General features: G+C 45.8%; 1 protein-coding gene across 2 annotated transcripts in view; it reads right to left on the bottom strand.

The window, feature by feature from the left end:
* Positions 1–3,555: 3,555 nt before the first annotated feature.
* Positions 3,556–20,950, bottom strand: part of ATP1B4 (ATPase Na+/K+ transporting family member beta 4) — a 28,392-nt gene continuing 10,997 nt past the window's right edge. For both annotated transcript variants that reach the window (XM_043492092.1, XM_038416668.2), the window contains exons 3-9: positions 20,434–20,596; positions 12,069–12,197; positions 8,364–8,468; positions 7,276–7,472; positions 6,260–6,316; positions 5,445–5,540; positions 3,556–3,879 (exon numbers count right to left, since the gene is read on the bottom strand). In XM_043492092.1, the coding sequence (XP_043348027.1) occupies positions 3,718–3,879; positions 5,445–5,540; positions 6,260–6,316; positions 7,276–7,472; positions 8,364–8,468; positions 12,069–12,197; positions 20,434–20,596 (909 nt within the window). In that variant the 3' untranslated portion in view covers positions 3,556–3,717. The remainder of the gene's footprint in view (positions 3,880–5,444; positions 5,541–6,259; positions 6,317–7,275; positions 7,473–8,363; positions 8,469–12,068; positions 12,198–20,433; positions 20,597–20,950) is intronic.

The raw sequence follows: 20,950 nt of genomic DNA on the forward strand, positions 1-20,950 counted from the left end.
AGAGGCCAGGCGGGTGGCATTTGTGCTGCCATTGGTTGCATGTTCCACAGACTGTGGATAACTAAATTTAAGAGGAGAGAGAATTATTAAAACTCTGAGCAGGAGGGATGGTAACAATATTTAAATGCTTTTTTCATAATGGTAAACAGTAGATGTTATAGACAGCATGCTGTTAGATTTTTAATATAAAGAAAAGGACTTTAGCCCGTGGTTATGAATGAAAGAGACTTCTGTGTATGTGCTGTCTATGGCCCTGGCACTTCAAACTTCTGAGCTGTTCAACTCCTATTGAAGTTAATCAGCAGGGCTCGGCCCTTGACAGGAGTGGGCCCTATACTTCTTCCGAGTCCAGTCTTTTTTTAGCTTACCAACGAAACGTGCAGCGGTTATAAAAAGTGTTCACACATCAACACAATTGCCAATAAAATTCTGATTGCTGAATTTTTATTACTCATGGAAGCCTGGGATGTACAGTGAACACAGCTTGATCTTCAGGTACTGGGGGAAGTTTCTAATACTCTAGCCTTGAAAAGTCTTGTTCTGACCTCTCAACTACCCTAAATTTCTGGGCACAGGTGCCTTGCTAAATGTAAGTGATTGAAGTAATTCTGCATATTTAGAAGATGGCAAAGAGGCCACCATTTTTCACCTGTAAGTACTAAAGCTAGATATCTATATGGATAAATACTTAGGCACCTAAGTTCCTTGATTTTCAGAGGTGTTGAGCACCCATAAATCCAGCTGATGTTTTGGGAGTTGTGGATGCTCATATTTAGATGTCCGAATGTGGATTTAAATGTTTAAACACCAAGCTTTGAAAACTTTGGTCAAAGTTACTATCACAGAATGGTCTGTCTTCTGCCTGGAAAACTAATGAAATTACACCTGGGGTGATTTTGTCCCATTGTGATTAAATCCCACTCCCCTCCCACAACAGACTTATTGTGTGGTTTTAAAAAAAAAAAAAAAAAAATTAGTGTTGAGAGCCCAGTTCTAAAGCTCAAAACTCAGTAACTGCAGTGAACAAGCCTGCTCCAGGTACTATCTCAAGCCTGTAAAATCTGGACCTAAGGAAATGGGCTGAGTGATTCCCATTCATCACACATACCATAGATTGTACTAATGTTTTTTTAAAATCACTTCTAAACGGGCCAGTGAAATGGAGACACTGCAAACTCACTCTCCACGGTATGTTGTATGGCTGTAGCAAGGATGGCCTGCACTGTACAGGGGCCCGTAGTGAAGGCTGTGCCCTGTTCCCAGGGTGGGTACTCCAACCACACTGAAATGTGAATGGCCATAAAGTCTTCATATTAAGACTAAGGGTTGAAAAAGGACAGATGGGTAAATTGTCACAGCACCAGACACTGGCAATAATCAAGCTCCCATTGCTGGTGTGAGAAGGAGATCGTAATGAGCCAAGAAATATTTCCTCAAATGCATAGAGCATACACAACCTGGTAGTAGCCAAGTAAGAAGCCCACACACCCAGTCCTTAGGCTTCTGTACAGGAGATGGAGCAGAGGAAGTACCCATGTTGCGGCGACTCTTCTGGCCAATCTAGGAACCCAATGACTTCCATGTAGCCTTTAGGAGCTGTGGTGCTGGCTTGCGAAATGATTACTAGCTCGTCTCCAGGAGCAGCACTCATGCATCCCAGGAAGAGCTCATTCAGCCCTCTTCAACTGCAGTGAAGGTTTCAAATCCATGTGAAATCTTCCTGTGAGGACATCTGGGGTAAGTGATGCGATCCTCTGTGCGGGGTGTAATGTCACAAAGGTTCTTTTAAGACACTCTCTGTCTCAAAAAGAAAGTGACCACGTGTTTCTCAAACTTGGAAACTCTCAGCTAAGGATTTACCCAGCTTCTGCAAGAGCTCTAACAAACTTGGATTCTGTTTCTAGAGCATCACAGGCATAGAGGGAAACCTCTATGCCTGCCTGCGCAGTCCCATATTACCTGAGCCAGAATCTCTCTTTCTCATCTTGTTGAAACAGAAGTGGGAGAGGAGCTAGCTCTGTATGTCATGCTGTAATACATCAGTACATATCCTAGGATGCTGAGGGGGAGAGAACCCCAATGGTAAATTCCTCTGTCATGTATGCCATAGATTTAGAAGAGAGAGCCCCAATTCGTAAAACATGGTGAGAACTAAGGGACGAAGGCTGTTAGCCCACTTAAGATTAACAGGGTTGCAAACAGAAATCGGTGAATGAATTGGTAACCCTTCCTCCTCCCCCTCCCCCCATAATTGTTACAGTAATTGTATAGGGCAGAACTTCCTTTTAAAAATACCAGTAGCAGGGCACAGCACTCATGATAAGCCCTGCACTAACAAACCAAAGGTCATAGCCCCACACTCTTGATCAATCCTCAAGTAACAAAGCAACACTGACAGTCTTGTACTCCCAAGCAACCCCACCTAAACAAGCTGCACAGCCTAGTGCTCTTGCAATGATAAATCAGTGGGTGCAAGCACAGCGAAAGAAACATTTCGATTTCAACTTCCGTGAGGTTGATCTAAACAGCTGTGGGTAAAACAAATTATTGTGAGAATTCTGAATGTTGAAGTGATAGTGCCTGGTTAACCAATTGGCTAGTCACCAGAAGGGACAAAAATCTCACAGTACATTAAGAAATCCCACTGTTAATTTCACGGATAAAGATAACTGGCTACATATTCTCCCACAACTCTCCGGCTTTTAAGGACATTATCACTGTGATCTTTTGGACACTGAGGAGTGAAGGATTTGAAGAGTGGAATTGAAGCTGACTTTCTGTATGGCCATGCAGAATGCAGCTCGCTGCCCAACTCTGGGCTGGCTGGAAGGAGATCCTTGTTTCCCAGCAATCTCTTCCTGGCAGTGTGACATGCTGGGGGGTTAGGAGAGGAAAGCTCCTTTCAGTCTGGTGGACTCAAAGGGCGTGCGGAGAGAGGGGAAGGAGTGTATTAAGGGGCGGGGGGTGTTTATCCTCCCAGCTCAGTGGTGGAGGGAACCGTCCTAAAGATTCATAAATGACAATTCTTCTGTATTATGGCGTCCTCTTTCCAACTGCAGCCAGCATCTTACACGTATCAAGACATGGTTGAAGCTACCAGTGTGAATGCTGCTGTGCTGAGTTGGGCTGATGTCCCCAGGCACAGTGGCCCCCGCAGTGCCAGGGCTCCTGGGCTCAAGGGATTTTGCGATGGGGCATTTTACTTGATTTTTATTGGTTTTGCACATGTAACCCCGAAGTTCATGGGAGTGCCCTGCACTACTGTTTAATGTAGTTTCTACCTGGGAAATTTACTTTAAAATATGATTAAAAAGTGAAATATAAGGTCAGGAATGTTCCTTTTGAAGTGACCCTATGAAAATGTCCTGTAAGTATTTAAAAATCAATATTGAAATGTTTTACCAGGGCCCTCTACCTGTAGTTACAAGACTGGATCTATATTGCCAATAAGATTTGTTAGGCCTTTACATTTTAAAAATGTAGCTCCTCAGTCTATATTACATGGCGGTTGTCTCCAGCTATATATATATATAATATATAGTAATAATATATAATAAATAAGCCAATAAAGAAATGTTTCAGTTACATAGGAAACAATTTGTGTTTTCCTACCAGAAGAGATGTTATATTCTGACGTTATGTTTAAAAGGAGGAGTGGAAAAAGCATGATTGCCATAAAAAGAGTTAAACAAAGTGCCTGGTGAATGTTTGCATGGGCTACATTCTGATGCCTAGTGTAAAGGTGATTCGGCCCAGGAAATGATCATTAGTCACATCATTCACAATTCCTTCCCCATTCAGTCTGCACTGAATGGGGACAAAATCATTCTTCTTCACATCTGTGAAGTGCAGAGCCACCAGTGGGGAGGTGTAGTTGACCTGAAAAGGAGAGACACTAGATAAGCACAACACTTGAGAGGGTAGGAAAAACATCAAATACTCTGTGCCACAGCCCGCGGAATAGTGTTCAGAAAAACAGGCCTGATCCTGCAGTGGCGTCAACGGGCTTAGCCCTATGGACTCTACGAGGACCAGGAAAGCTGATTTGCACCAGGCTGAGGATCTGATCCAGTATGTTTGAAAATGATGGGGACACATTTGAGCTCTCTAATATTATAATCCTCACGGGTCGATTTGTTATTATTCAAGTCAGAAGCCGTGATAAGTAGGGAAGACTAATGAGGTTATAAACTACTTTCTGCTGCTTTAAACTGTTGCTCCTTTGTCTGCAATAATAATGCTCCTTGTGATCAGTGTGCCCAATGTACATGCTCCTGAGAAACCAAGGTCGGGGCATCCAGCTCACGTTTCACAAGGGAGCTATTATTTGCCCTCACATACATTCCATCTGTTTTCACAATGGGAATTTTGTTGATCCCACCTCTCTGTCTGAACTCTTATTTTGAATGCGTTTTGCTCACCTAAACTGCCCAATCCTGCAAATAGAATCATAGGACTGGAAGGGACCTCACTGAGTCATGTAGTCCAGTCCCCTGCACTCAAGCCAGGATTAAGTAATAATTAGCCTATTCCTATCAGGTGTTTGTCTAACCTATTCTTAAAAATCTCCAATGATGGAGATTCTACAACCTCCCTCAGTAATTTGTTCCAGTGCTTAACCACCCTGATAAGCCTTTGCTAATGTCCAACCTAAACCTCCCTTGCTGCAATTTAAGCCCATTGCTTCTTGTCCTATTCTCAGAGGTTAAGGAGAACAATTTTTCACCTCCCTCCTTGTAACCATCTTTTATGTACTTGAAACTTGTCATCTTGTCCCCTCCCAGTCTTCTCTTCTCCAGACTAAACAAACCCAGTTTTTTCAATCTTCCCTCATAGGTCATGTTTCTTAGACCTTTAATCATTTTTGTTGCTCTGGACTTTCTCCAATTCGTTCACATCTTTCCTGAAATGTGGTGCCCAGAACGGGACACAGTACTCCAGATGTAAATAGACCCATTAAAAACTAGGGCCGACCTTTTCAAAAGTGGTCACTGATTTGGGGTAGCTCAATTTTTGTCTGCCCAACTTGAGCATGTTGGTCACCACTAAGGAACAGGCCCGTGCATATTCCAAGTTGGGCATCATAATGCCAAGCCATCTCAAATCAGTGGCCACTTTGGAAAATGTCAAACTATGGTATTACTGCTGTCAGCACATTGAATATGACTGAGCCCCTGGTGAATATTATCATGCCCATTTTACAGATGGGGAAAATGAGGCACACAAGGTGATCACACAGCAAGTCAGTGTCAGAGCCTGAAATACAACACAGGAGTTCTAATTACCAGCCCCCACCCCACTGACTACTAGTTCACTGTGCCTTCCTGCTGGGTTGTACTTTCCAAATAGGCGCATTTTACAAACAACCACTCCCGCCCCACTCTTTCTCCGAGGAGAGATTAAAGGGAAACCAATAGAGCATTAGCCGCCAAGTTTCTACTTACGTGAGTGAGCTTGCCATAGTAGGGATAGTACATGAGATCAAATGTTCCGTTGCCTGGATAGAAGTCCACTGATTTAAGAGCACTTTCATCGCCTTTCTGTGATTAAAAATAGGCAGGTGTGTAGTATGAGGGCAGTACAGTACAGCTCCCCTCAGATCAACAACACAATGGGGCTTTGGTGGGCACAAAGAAGAGCCCGAGCACAAAAGGACTAGGTATTTTGACACCTATTTATACAGAGCATATTTACTAATAGAACCAGCTGCTGCTGGAATGATCAGAGAACAAGTGCGCCATAATGAGCAGGACAAAGGTCATGTTTGCCTCCTATAAATCAGTCTCCATGCTTCACTGCCTCATCATTACTAGCTAAGGGCCTGCTCTAACTCCCACTGAAGCCAGTGGTAGCCTTACCCAGGCCCTGAGTGCTGGGTCACGGACAGACAGGGGGCAGTCTCAGTCCCTCTCTGTCTATGGACCTGCTCCTAGGCAGGGCATAGCTGAGCACTCTCTGCTAGTGGTGTCACTGGAAGCTGGAAGAGCTCAGCATTCTCCAAGAGGTGTTTGGCAGCTCACACAGGATCAGGCCCCAAATAGAGAGACGCAGGATAATATTTAGCAGTGTCCACCTTCACGGAACTTTACAAACCTGCAGCCCTCACAATGTTCTTAACGCTGGGGCTGGTGAAATGTTTTGGGTGAAAGTCATCCCTGGTGTAACTCCATTGCAATTTATCACCAAATGGGACTGCGGGGGGTGGGGTGGGCAGGAGGCCCTTTCTGCAAATAACACTGGACATTTGTGAAAGAATTACCTGAATGCCACAGTTCACGCTCACAGGTGTCCCATAGCCAGGTCGATAGCCTATGATCTACGAAAAGAAAAGTCATTCATGCTTCTATGAGATGCGAAGCCTGGCCTGTGATACCCAACCAATATCACCTGCCCACTCCAGAGGTTTCTCTCTCTCCATCTTAAGCTTATGTATCTGATCATATTTCATATGAATGCAAGTTATCTTGGAGCCATTTTCTGCCATCAGCACATTATGTCTTCACCCCAAAGGGGGGTGCACATGCCTACTTGTCCTCCTTATGGTCCTGAGCCCCCAGAACTCAGGAATGGAGAAGACCAATAGACTCTCTGCCCCTTCAAGTTGAGGCTATACAATGAAATCTGCATGAAGGGCTCCCACCCCCAAAAGACATCACTTTAAAAATTTCTGAAAGTTTTCCAGTATGATGTTCACCCTTTTAAAAAAAAAAGAGCCAGTTCTACTAGGCAACCAGTTTTTACTGTTTCCTCAAATGGCTGCTTGACCCCTGCTTGGTAGACAAATAGAAGCATACGTATTGAAAATTACTACACTGATCACAATCAAAAGGCCAACCCTTAGTTCTTCAAAAGCTTTTCCAAGCAGCTGATGAATTATCTTTACATTTATTTTGCCAGCAACATATCCTTTGATTCTATTGTATTTGAAGATTTCAGATTTATGCACTGTTCTTTAAAAATGCACAGTTATAAAGAAAGCAGCGTATGGGTCATGACCTCAGAAAATAATTTAATACCCAGAAAGAAATCCCAGCAAAGAATTATTTTCCTGTTGCCTATTTCTTGACCAAATCAAGGTACAAGGGCCTTTGCAAATTTTCTTTGACAGAATATATCTGCCTGGGAATGGAGCTGCTGTTTTCCACCTGATATGGGGAACTGATTTTAGAGCTGATTTTATTGGCTCAGAGAATTGGCCTTGTTTCAAACCCAGTGTAATAATTAATTTATAGTACTGCCCAAAGAGGGAATTAAAATTAATGGATTTTTTGGTACCCGGTTCATCTTCAGCAAGATGCATGGCTGGCCTTTAGAGTAGCCAAATGTGGGATCCTCAATCCCAGAACAGTTCTGCAGTTGTGATCGCTTGAACTGGCAGGCTTTCTTCTCTTCGCTTTCTGCTCCGTCTTGAACAAAGTACTGGCCTGCTGGGCACTCAATGTTCTTTTCCTCTTGAATGTTGTCATCATAAGCTAAGGTGAACCAAAAGCTGCTGATTAGTGCTTTTCGCACTGTCACCATCTATTCAAATATCAAGACTGCGATTGTCAAAGGCACCAGAGGGAGTTGGAAAATCCCTTCCCAAAAGACAAGGTTTAATACTCAGTTCAGCAGAGTATTTCCATGTATGGAAACCTCACAGACAGAAGTAGGAACATGGGTTTTTATGGTTTAGTTTGTGCTTCACCTTTTCTTCAGACTACATTCATATTTATTGCAATGGCAACTGAAAGCAAAGGGGATAGACTTACTGCTCTGCAGTCTACTAAGGAGCAGAGTCAAGCCCTTCCTAACTGCAGGCTTGTGATGCTGGCAAGCCTTTCCCTGTCCTATTCTCCCATCCTTCTGGGGGTCCCGCGTGGTTTGTTTTCTTGCAGTTTGTCGATGGGGGGCCATCTGCAGGGAGACGAGGCCTGCGCATTGTTAGCAGGATGCCATGGCAGGAGTGAAAAGCAACACTGAAAACTTGGAAGTGAAAGAAAAAGCCGGGAGTAAGAGGAGTGAACGCCCAGGTTCATTTCACTCTGAGGAAGCTGCTAAAGTGCATTGCAGGATGTTGCAGGAGAAATCATTTGAAAGGGGCATTCCCCCCCCCCCCCGCATTTCCTGTGTGGCTCTGCCCAGACTTGGACATGTTCATTGTCATCTCCTAGAGCCTTTATAACATCAGCTCTTTTGCAAGTGTCACTGAGCTATCGACACCAGTTTAGGTTACATGATGTGTGGGTTGGGCACCACCTCATTCATGCTGGCCAGTGTCTGGAGGGCTTTTTACTGTTTATAAAACGTAACATAAAAGCTACTAGAACAAAGTTATATAAAGACTGTGCTTTTTTTTTTGTTTAAAGCTCCAACCAGTTTACCTTGTAGGAAGTCATGCATGCTGTTCACATAAGGCATCCATGTGCTGGGTTCGGAGACATTGAAGGCAATGTTAAATCCATGTAAGTATGGTCTAATCATTACTCCTGGTAAATAAAAAAGGCCCTTGTTGTATTAACCAGTCATGGAGATTCTATAGGCTCAGGTATGTATGTCCAAGAGGTTAATTTGGGTAATTCAGATCAATATTTATTATTTAACATTGTATTATTTCATTATTTACTTATAAGACTATGTTTTAGTCATGGGTATTTTTAGTGAAAGTCACGGACAGGTCACGGGCAGTAAACAAAAATTCATGGTCCGTGACCAGTCCATGACTTTTACTATATACCCCTGACTAAAAGGGGGACAGCGCCACAGGTCCTGGGGGTCGCCACGGTTGCGGGGAGATGTGGCCCAAGGGGGCACCATGGGTGCTTGGGGGGAAGCTGGAGAAGATGTTGTGAGGGCTGGGGCAGGCTCCCTGTCTCTACCTGGCTCCTGGGAAGCAGCAACCCCAGCTCCTAGCTCCAGGTGCTGCCTCTGCTCCACCCCAAACCCCGGTTCTCTAGCTCCCATTGGCTGGGAACCACAGCCAATGGGAGCTCCAGGGGCGGTGCCTGTGGGCGGAGGCAGTGGGTGGAGCTAGGAGCTGAGGGAGGGGAGCTGCTGTCGCCCTTCCGGGGAGCCCCCCCCAGGTAAGCACTGCCCTGCACCCCAAGCTCCACTCCTGAGACCTCCACACACCCAAACTCCTGCTTCTGGGTGGGTGGGGGGGGCCCCCGAGATTGCTCCAGCAGCAGGCAATGCGCCTGGTCCAGGGGCTGCCCGAGTTGCTCAGCAGCCCCCTGGCTGGCTGCACTGGCCGCTGCAGAAGTCACGGAGGCCACAGAAAGTCAGAATCTGTGACAAACACGGAGCCTTATTTATTTGGCATTTATATTGCGGTAGCACCTAAGGGCTGTGATGGGGCATCTGCCCAACACTGGCTCATAAGGAGTTAACAGAGCCCTATGTAGGCTGTGCAGGAGGCAGCCAATTAGAGAGGGCCCTAGAGAGGCTGCAAGGAGCCGCCAATCGGGGCCGGGCAGGTCCATATAAGAAGTTGCTCCCTGGCGCTTGAGGAGGGAAGTCTGGCTGCCTTGCAGAAGAAAACTAGCAGACTGGACAGAGCAGTGCTGCTAGCAGCATCCAGGGGGAGCTAAAGATGGCTCCTGGTCAGCTGCAGGGATTCGCAGGCTGAGGCCCAGGGGCAAGGGTGAAGAGGGTGCTGGGAGCCATGGGAAAGCGGCCCAGGGAAATGAACTAAGGAGTCGGAGGGGACACAGAAAGTGGAGGTCATCTACTGGGTCCCTGGGCTGGGACTTGGCGTAGTGGGCAAGCCCAGGTACCCCGCACCTCTCGCCACTGAGGAAGTGGCCAGACAATTGGCTGCAGTTGCCACTGAGGGAAGTGGCTGGACAGTGGACTGCAGTTCCCCCAGAAGGGGGAGAACAGAGCGTGACACGGCTCGAGGGCTGTATCATGAAGAGGATGCTGCGGTCCTGGGAGTGACATGGGCCGTGGAGCAGAAGTGATGGCAGTGAGACACCACCAGAACAGGGCGCCCTGGCTAGAAGAGCTAATTCCCAGGACAGCCACCAGGAGGCGCTGCAGTGGTGAGTGAATCCCATCACAGGGCCACAACCAGGTTCTGTCCTGTTGTGCTAGGTGTGGTACAAGTACATAAAAAATTAGAGTGCTGCCCTGTGAGTTAGCAAATGAATTTAAGCTTCTACCTGATTTCATGGGGAAGGTTTAAGACTAAGGGGTTGATTTTCCTCTCATTAGTTTTACACCAGTGTAACTCCATTGACTCAAGGGGGTGCCTTCTGATTTACCACAGCAAAAGTGAGAGGAAAATCAGGCCTTTTGGGACATGCCTGTTTGTGGTCACCATTAGATCTTAGCAAGGCAAGGGGAAAGCGAGGAAAGCCCGGTGTTTGAGATGGAAACAGACAAGCGGGAAAAATATATATTATAAAACTATTTAAACAGTGCTTACATTTCATCAAAAAAGAAAAAAAGATGTAAAAAGGCCAAAACATTTTTTTTGCTTTAGTTTCACCTTTAAGACTTCAGTTTAAAGAGGCATCAGTTGAACTGAATGATCATTCTACTAATCACCTGTCATGTGAACGTTAGGTTTATTTTTACATCTTGAGAGTAAATTAGAATGGATACTTCATGTTAGGGTATTTGAGGATTGCATCTTTTTGAGAGATCATTTGACTTGAAGACCTCTAGTATCATGCATGACACCATTAGAGACTCATAGATTCATAGATACTAAGGTCAGAAGGGACCATTCTGATCATCTAGTCTGACCTCCTGCACAGCGCAGGCCACAGAATCTCACCCCCCCACTCCTACGAAAAACCTCACCTATGTCTGAGCTATTGAAGTCCTCAAATCATGGTTTAAAAGGAGACTCAAGGAGCTTGGCTTGTTTAGCCTAACTAAAAGAAGGTTGAGGGGAGATGTGATTGCTCTCTATAAATATATCAGAGGGATAAATACAGGAGAGGGAGAGGAATTATTTAAGCTCAGTACCAATGTGGACACAAGAACAAATGGGTATGAACTGCCCACCGGGAAGTTTAGACTTGAAATTAGACGAAGGTTTCTAACCATCAGAGGAGTGAAGTTCTGGAATAGCCTTCCAAGGGAAGCAGTGGGGGCAAAAGATCTATCTGGCTTTAAGATTAAACTCGATAAGTTTATGAAGGAGATGGTATGATGGGATAATGTGATTTTGGTAATTAATTGCTCTTTAAATATTCATAGTAAATAGGCCTAATCCCCTGAGATGGGATATTAGGTGGGTGGGGTCTGAGTTACCCAGGAAAGAATTTTCTGTAGTATCTGGCTGGTGAATCTTGCCCATATGCTCAGGGTTTAGCTGATTGCCATATTTGGGGTCCGGAAGGAATTTTCCTCCAGGGCAGATTGGAAGAGGCCCTGGAGGTTTTTCGCCTTCCTCTGTAGCATGAGGCTCGGGTCACTTGCGGGAGGATTCTCTGCTCCTTGAAGTTCTGTATCATAATTGATTATAATAATCATAGTTCCTGGTTGCTGACAGTGGGCTTGACATTGTGCAAACATACAATAAGTGTAAGTACACTTCCTGCCTCCAGAACTTACAATGTAAATTACTAATCATTTTACTGAGCTCCTAGAAATGGACGTGAATCCTCAGCTTCTACCAGGAGTGGCCAGAACTCTGGCCATTGAAACACACTGGGCCAGATCTTCAGCTGGGTGCAAATGCATGCAGCGCCACTGCCTTGCTTTACGCCAGCCAAGAATCTGGCCCACTGTGGAAAATTAACATTCCGCAAGTTCTCAGGGAAACAACCACTGTCTCTTTGGCTGCATCCTTCCACATTAACACATATCACTCCGGCAGGCTCTTCTCGATGCGCCTTACCTTTGAAAAGGCTGCTCCAGGCATGACAAGAAAGGGGTAGTTTTAATCTGGTCTGCAAAATCTCACATTAGATTTCTCCGTTGAGGAAATGGAACGGCAGCTACCTAACTAATGCACTTCCAGGAGCCACAAAGACAGAACTTCGGTGTAGGTGACTATCGAGACTGTTCCTACAGTCATAGGTCAGCATGGGGCTCAGAGGGAAGTCAGGGAATGGCTGAGCTGAAGGGCTTACCTGGCGGTGAGACTCTGTCCCTGTACGTAGGCGTGTAGGGGCTCAGAGCGAGCAGCAACCCGTACAAACAAAAGGAGAACATCCCAGCCAGAAATGTGTACAAAATGAGGTAAAAGAATAAGATCAAGCCTGCAAGACACCGAGGACATGTCGCTGTTAGCATAGTTGCTAGCACTTCCACCCTCACAAAGAGCAGGCCCAATTACCCTTCTTCACGTATGGTATTTGCTAACTCTGACGGGAGTCTTTAATTAGAGAAGCGACTTTCCCCAATCCAAACACCCTCAAACTTTGGGAAAGTTTGGATCAGACTGTACTTCCCAGCCAGCCACTATCTGCAACTGGCCCACACAAACCATGGATCTGAATGCTTCCTGGTGCAGGGAAAGTTCAGATTCTGAGCTATATCCACAATTCATGGCCTGGCCCATCACAGTCAGAGATGGGTCTAAACAGGATCTACGTATCCACATTCCTAAACTGGATCAAACTGAACCCAGATCCCACCAACAACAGCTTCAGACCCTCTCTGAATAGCAATACTGACATCATAGATAAGAAGAGGCAATGAATAGCCAGCCTCTAACACATTTTTGAAAACTCCTTAGGAAAACTCCACAGATAGGAAAATTGCCTCCCTCCCCATCCCCACAAATCCCACCATCAGCTGTTCGAAATCAGGAACCGAATGGCCAGGGAACAACGCAAATAACATTGACTAGAAATGCAGCTGCTCTGAAATGCACTTTACACTTGACTATTTCACAAGCCCAGTGTCCAGAGAACAGTTGGTTGTTTTTTTTCCAGGACTAGACTGATGGTTGGGGTTGTCTCGGGAGAATAAAGCCTATGAATAAAAACCAGTGGTTCAGAAAATAAAGTGAAACCATACACAACCATTTCCCAGGGGAGCCGTGATTCTGCTTGCAGAACAAGCCGTGAGAACACAGATGTGCACTTTCACCTCTGCATTCTCTAGGTGTTTATGTTTGGTGGAATTGTTAGTGATGGGAACTAAGTGAAAAGGCAAATTCAACAGAGGACTGAACAGGAGCTCAACAGTGGGGCTACAGTGCAGGGGGGCTACAGGGGAGCTGAGGTTAGGGAGCTACAGGGAAGCTTGGGTGGGGCTATAGGGAAACTCGGTGGGGGGGGCTACAGGGGAGCTGAAGTTGGGGGAACCTCTGTGGAATCCAGGGCCCTCGTGGAGGAAGCTGTGCTTAAGCTCTGGGTTGTGGGACAGAGAGCAGGCTCCAGCCATGGGGAGACCTGAACAGAATTCCTGGCTTTCTTTCTGGGAGTGCTGCAGAGACAAAGAACTAACCCCCTGGAGAGGACACAGCTGTTCAACAGCCACCGGTCGAAGGTCTCTCTGCGCTGGAGAGGAGTAAAATCACAGAAATCCTAGATGGATGGGCCAGGAAGCTGCAGGGGCTGGGGATGGGAGCAAGGGACAGATGTCTGTCTGGTACCTACTGCATGGCTGTTGAGAGAGGGGCTGATGGGAGCTGTGTCATCAGGCAGGAGGGCGCCCAGTGAGTCACCCAGGTACCTCAAGATGTCCCCCACAAGCTCTCAGCACAGCCAGGCTGGTAGAGAGCCATGGTGCCTTCTCACGACCTCCTCTCCAAAGGGGGCAGTGCCAAGGAACGTCACAGGCCAGAGTCTGCTCTTGGTTACACGGGGCGAATCCAGTCACTCCACCACCGTCAATGGTGTACTCCTGTGAGCCTGATTCTCCTCCCAGTTACCTGAGTGCACAACCCCGGCGACTGCACTGACCTCAGTGGAGTGCATCAGAGCTGAAGCCAAGCGGCTGCCCGCCCTCTCCCTCCCCTCCACCCGCAGGCTCTTCCATGGGAGGGGATGATTTTAGGCCTACGCTCCCAATTTATCTTGCTGTCCTAACCCTGCCTGGCGCATCTGATCATGCAGCCACTGCAATTCCCACGCCGACTTGGCCCATTTGGATCATAACACTGCAAGGTTTTTATTTATTATTATTCAGTTTTGCTTTGGCAAACGCTGTGCAGAATAGTATCACAGAACTAGCCTGGACTCTTGCAAATCCTGGCCGTAACGCACAACAGCCAGCAAAGCATCCAGTGCTACCTGCTGTTCAGGAATGACGAATGCTTATAAAAAAATAATAGACTCTTTGAAGATCGGCTCATCCGCCTTCATCATCATGTACCCACTAGGAAGCTGTGCTGGACCTGGAATACTCCCTTCCTTTCAGCTGGTGTTCATGCATGATATGAAAGCTTAGGCTGATTCCTCAATTAGCGTTCATCATGAGGCACCTTCATTTTAAAAGTGTGATGCCTTGTTAGGCGCTCAAATGCCCAGCTCTGGAAAAACCTATTCAGCCTGCTCGTGTGAGTAGGAGAATGGGGTGGGTATATGTGCGCACACTTGTTTTTAACCAAAGGTTGTACAGCACCTGGATGCTAAGGACCAAATAAGTGTATTGGTAGAGAAAAGAAATATGGGAATGTCAAGAATAGTTTAAGCATGGCTGGGTTCTAGAACCATTGTTTTTAAGATATTTGGATCATTTATTATATATTCAACTCCTCGAGTGCATTCATGACGGAAAGGGGAGGCAATCCAGCATTGTTAATTAAAGGTTTTGACTGGAGAAGCCAGCACCACCGTTTTGAAAGTTTTCAAAAAGTGGTGTTTGATGCTCCAGGACTCACTGGAACTTTGAGTTAATTCCCACTGAGATGCAGTAAGACCTTGCAGCTTCAGTCAATGCATCTGTCCCGGCTGGGTATCTACACAGAACTGGCTAAATCCACCCATAAAGCCTGTCCCAGCACACATGGGACCTGGGTAAAATCAGCTCTAGATGCTTTGAAGACCGTTTCTCCTGTACTTCAGTTAGTCCACAGTCTGGATGTGGAACACAGAAGAGATTTTTGCTTGATTTTATATCTGCCACAGGAACAACAAAACCAGGTTCCATGCATGGCCAGAACACCACATGTATTATGTGACAACACTGTAATGCCACCCAAATACCTTGAGAGAACCTGCTTCAATACAGAAATAAAACCCCCTCCAAACACACACCCCTAGCAATCACCTACCACCTCACCCTAGAATCCATATGAGGTATCATTAAACAACACTTGATGGGGACCACATCCTGAAAGAAATCTTTCCTGAACCCCCTCTTCTGGACTTCAAATAACCCCCCAGCCTCTCCAAGTTCATCATCAGAAGCAAGCTCCCCACAGACCAGGACACACCAACTCAAAGCGACACCAGACCCTGCCTGAACAACAGATGCAAAATCTGAAGACATATCTCCACTGTTACAATAATCAACAACCACCACCTCCACACACACACACACACTCACACACACCCCTACCTATCAAGAGCCATGTGTCCTACACATGCCTGTTAGTCACAACGTGTGGTGTACCTCATCCAATGCACTAAATGCCGCAATAGCAACTAGGTGGGACAATCACTACACTCTTGAAGGAACTCATGCAGGAAAATGATAAAAGACAAAAACATCCTATCACCTGTGGTTGAACACTTTTCACAACACGATCACTCTATCTGATCTCAAAGAAACCTGCACAACATCTTCAGAAGATGAGCCTGGGAGTTTAAATTCCTAACTTTGCTAGATACAAAAATCATTAACTGAACAAAGACACTGTATTTATAGCTTATTATAGCAATCTATAACCCACTAACCTCCGCCCTCAGCTTCTCTCCCGCTCTCCCCATGACTGTCGAGGTATTAACGGGCCCCTTCACCTTGATTGGTCCATTAAAAGATGTGTTAACTACATATGCTAAATAATCTGTTCCACATTGTATTTAGCTGTGACACTTCCCAGAGCTCTCTGTAAACTTGAAAGCTTCTCTCTCCCCAACAGAAGTGGGCCCATAAAAGATATTACCTCACCCACCTTGTCTCTCTAATATCCTGGGACCAACACGGCCACAGCAACACTATAATAATGATAATTGACTCACCACAGACTCTTTGGCACTCCACTCACTGGGTGGGTAGCTTTTGCAGCTTCTGTAAATCACTCCATTTTCTCTTGCTTCAGCTGATTTCCCACAAAAAGGTCTCTTGGCTTAGATGAAGCCACTCACTGTGGACTTTGCAGGAGATGCTGAAAACTTGGCAGGAGAAGCAAACAAGTTGCAAGGCTTGTCGGCTCATTACCATTGCCAAATGTTCAGTGCTGCCAAAATGTCTGTCCTTTGCTTCTTGAATGCAGTGCCAGGCATCACATTGTCTGGATTCATTTTACTACTTTGGAAATTGACTAAGAACATGATTGGCCGTGTTCTGCTGGCGTAAAGTCAGAGTTATTTGCTCTGATTTACTCCAGTGCAAAAATGCTAATAACTTGAGATTCAGGCCCAACCATTTTCATGCTCATGAATGAGTTGTTTAAGTATAGGAAAACAGCACCACAACTGTCCCTCGCAATCTGAGTGCTCTAAGGATTGAACATGGGAATGCAGCTGCAGCAGCAATATTTATGGGACTGGATGAGTGGCAGGTGTTCTCAGCTTACCACCTTTCACTGCCTGTTTTTAACCAGTTGCACATGGTTTGCCCAGAGTATAATTTTTAAAGGCCATGGAAAAGACTGTCAAAACAAAATCCTAGCTTTTGAGCCAGACCCTGCTTCCCTCACTCATGTGAGTGATGTCACTGATTTATTTAGCTACAGCCTCCACTCATCCAAAGGGATGGGCAGAAAAGTGTTGATCAGGTCTTGACTTTGCATTTGGCTGGCTTTGCTGCTAGAATCTGAGCCATAGTGTGTAATTCTGATTCACTCTGCTTGGGTTTGAGCAGCAAGCGGCTTTGGGAGAATAAAGACTTTGGGAGTCTCCTCTGGCTTCCATCAGCTAAACATCAGTGTAATGCCACCAAAGCCAAAGGAGCTGCTCTTCTTTTAGGTTTCAGAGTAGCAGCCGTGTTAGTCTGTATTCGCAAAAAGAAAAGGAGTACTTGTGGTACCTTAGAGACTAACAAATTTATTTGAGCATAAGCTTTCGTGAGCTACAGTTCACTTCATCGGATGCATTCGGTGGAAAATACAGTGGGGAGATTTATATACACACACACAGAGAACATGAAACAATGGGTTTTATTATACACACTGTAAGGAGAGGTTTCAGAGTAGCAGCCGTGTTAGTCTGTAAGGAGAGTGATCACTTAAGATGAGCCATCACCAGCGGGGGGGTGGGGGGAGGAGGAAAACCTTTCGTGATGACAAGCAAGGTGGGCCATTTCCAGCAGTTAACAAGAACATCTGAGGAACAGTGGGGGGTGGGGTGGGGGGGAGAAATAACATGAGGAAATAGTTTTACTTTGTGTAATGACTCATCCACTCCCAGTCTCTATTCAAGCCTAAATTAATTGTATCCAGTTTGCAAATTAATTCCAATTCAGCACTCTCTCGCTGGAGTCTGTTTTTGAAGTTTTTTTGTTGAAGGATAGCCACTCTCAGGTCTGTAATCGAGTGACCGGAGAGATTGAAGTGTTCTCCGACTGGTTTTTGAATGTTATAATTCTTGATGTCTGATTTGTGTCCATTTATTCTTTTATGTAGAAACTGTCCAGTTTGACCAATGTACATGGCAGAGTACATTGGTCAAACTGGACAGTCCCATGAAGTGAGCTGTAGCTCACGAAAGCTTATGCTCTAATAAATTTGTTAGTCTCTAAGGTGCCACGGGTACTCCTTTTCTTTTTATTCAAAAACCAGTCGGAGAACACTTCAATCTCTCCGGTCACTCGATTACAGACCTGAGAGTGGCTATCCTTCAACAAAAAAACTTCAAAAACAGACTCCAGCGAGAGACTGCTGAATTGGAATTAATTTGCAAACTGGATATAATTAACTTAGGCTTGAATAGAGACTGGGAGTGGATGAGTCATTACACAAAGTAAAACTATTTCCCCATGTTATTTCTCCCCCCCACCCCACCCCCCACTGTTCCTCAGATGTTCTTGTTAACTGCTGGAAATGGCCCACCTTGCTTGTCATCACGAAAGGTTTTCCTCCTCCCCCCACCCCCCCCGCTGGTGATGGCTCATCTTCAGTGATCACTCTCCTTACAGTGAGTATGATAAAACCATTGTTTCATGTTCTCTGTGTGTGTGTATATAAATCTCCCCACTGTATTTTCCACCAAATGTATCTGATGAAGTGAGCTGTAGCTCACGAAAGGTTATGCTCAAATAAATGTATTAGTCTCTAAGGTGCCACAAGTACTCCTTTTCTTTTTGCTCTTCTTTTATGCTCCTGTAAATATGAGGTTAATCAGGTCCATCCAATCTAGAGGTGCCTGTCTGATCTCTCAGTGTCACTAATACACTTACCAAAGGACTCCACAGTCTGCATATTGATCTATTCTAATCCAGGGTCACCCTTCCATGGGACACTTGGGTACCATTTTACACGCTAAGCCACAAAGATGCACAAGGAGCTGATCCAGTCGTTCGTGAGAATGACAAGCTCATCAGAAAAGCCCTACATGTCCCCTTATTTCACCTAAATTGCGTGCTCTGTCACTGTGAACAGAATGTGCAAATGGCCAGTTAGACCCGTCACTGGCCAGTGGTGCACTTACAAACCCAAGTGGTGTTCAACCATGATCAGGGTGCGTGCCATCTAAGTGTGCAGCCCTCCGCCCCCCTCCAGGGGGAGAAGGGGCAGTGTTCTTAAACCAGAATGAAGCTACATGGAAGTGCGGCAAACATCACACACACACACATCCCCACCCCCATCAGTGCCGATCTGGAGAGGCTAGCCCCAGAGAGAGAGAGAGTGGAGCTTTGGTCTAAATGCATGGTTGCCTAATTCAGTGCAATGGCTCTCTCAGTTACCAGGGGAATCCATGATATGAATAATGGATTAAAAATTCATTCCTATCCACTCGCCGACGCCATTGGAGATTTATTTCTTGTATAATTCCTTGTGTTTTTAATGCTAGTATGGGAAATTGCTATTAAAACACAAAGGTCAAACTCTGCTGCCCAGGACCTGTTTAACTGACTGCAGCGATTGGCCTTAAAGCTGCACCAAACTGATTGTTCTGGTCTCAATTTGCCACATGAAAGGAAGGGAGTATGGGGCTGAGACAGATGCTCAGGCCACGGAGCACGTGCAGGGCCAAATCCTGCTTCTGAAATCCTGCTTCAGTTACACCAGTGTAACGCATCCGTACCTGATTAGGATCTCATTTACACTGCCTTTTAGATCAGTGTAATACTGTAACTCCAATAACTTCATCAGCGTTACACTTGACTTACACCAGTGTAAGCTCAGAAGGAGACGCATTGACATCCCCGGGGATGCATGGGTATTGCAGGGCAGATCTTTGGTTCACTCTAAATAAAATCACTCAGCCTCAGACATCTCCTGCAGTACATGCGCTCTGTTTTGAGTCCTAGATTTACCTTAGCCCCACTGTACGGTCACTAGGGCTGCAGATTTATCATGGCATCTTTTAATCAAAAATCATGGAGCAGTCATAGGAAATTTACTACAACTGCAGAGTTAGGGGGAATTGATGTGTAAGCCCTGGGTATGAAAATTCAGCTATGCCTCTTTAATAATAATACACAGAAATCCTTCTTCCGCTGCCTCCTCCTCCTCGCCCTGCCGGGGGGGCACCGACAATCTGTAGCAGCACCCTCTGCTCCGCCACTGCAAAAATCCCAGCCTGCTGAGGAGGGCTTGCAGTGCCTCTCAGTCACATTTCGCCTGGCCACCCTGCACCCATGGTGACAAAGTGCAGCCAGGCCAAACCTGAGTGGCATTGCAACCCCGGGCACCAGGCCACAACATCCAGTGGAGAGTTAGGCCCAGCCCCATGGGATAGGAGCCGCCATTGTGGGGTGAGTCGGTGCAGGGTGGGCCTGCTCTCCAGCTCCCCTCCCACTGGAGGTCTCCCCTCTGCACCAGGCCTGCAATTCACCTAGAACCTTCCTGCCACCCACGGGTGGGTCATGACCCACCATTTGGGAAACTCTGCTTTATTAAAACCCCAGACACACAGAAAAGTCACAGACGAGCAGAAAATCACAGTATCTGTGACATTTCTACCACCATGGCAAACATGCAGCCATAATGTCACCATAATATGTCTTCCACAGGAGTAAAAACAGGGATAGCTTCCCCATGGCTGTATGTTCTACGGGCATATTCACGGCTAACATTTTACATTTCTTTACTGAGTCATCTGTCACATACCCATATGTGTATGGGTCCAGGATGTAGATTACATGTGCTCTGCTATGCCATAGCAGGGACATTCACAGACAAAGAAAGAAAGAAAGAAATTCAGCCATTTAACCTACCCCAGCTCTGAGCTGTTCTTCCCATACATTCTTTCTTCTCTGACTTCCACAGGAAAGTTTTCAGTTCTTGAATTACATCTGCCAAAGTTTTCTTCCCCATCTTTTCCTTGCACTTTTCCTGCTCGTCTTCAGAGTGCTCTGCTCTTTCTTCATCCTCGTTTTCCTGGAATAGTTACAGAACACAATCCCCCCCCACCCCATCCCCCACAAAATGAGTATCTCATTGGCCAAAAATAAACGCAAGACTACTTAATATCTGGAGATGTTTCAAATTTCCATTTCCTATCCCCCATCATCACGCCTGTGTCATGGAGAGGCATTTTTTTGGCTGTAGTGGTTTATAATAATTTAGATTCCAGTATTCAGTTTCCCAGGGCAAATATGGCTCTGTGGTCACACTGGACACTAGCCTCTCATCCTGATTCTCCCCTTTGTTCACAGTGAGTCTTCATTTCTAACCCATGTGAACACGATGAAAAGACGCACAATTCCTACACCTCTCATATGCACCTCGGAG

This window comes from Dermochelys coriacea, chromosome 9, assembly GCF_009764565.3.
Source record: "Dermochelys coriacea isolate rDerCor1 chromosome 9, rDerCor1.pri.v4, whole genome shotgun sequence".
In the NCBI taxonomy this organism is placed as follows: Eukaryota; Metazoa; Chordata; order Testudines; family Dermochelyidae; genus Dermochelys; species Dermochelys coriacea.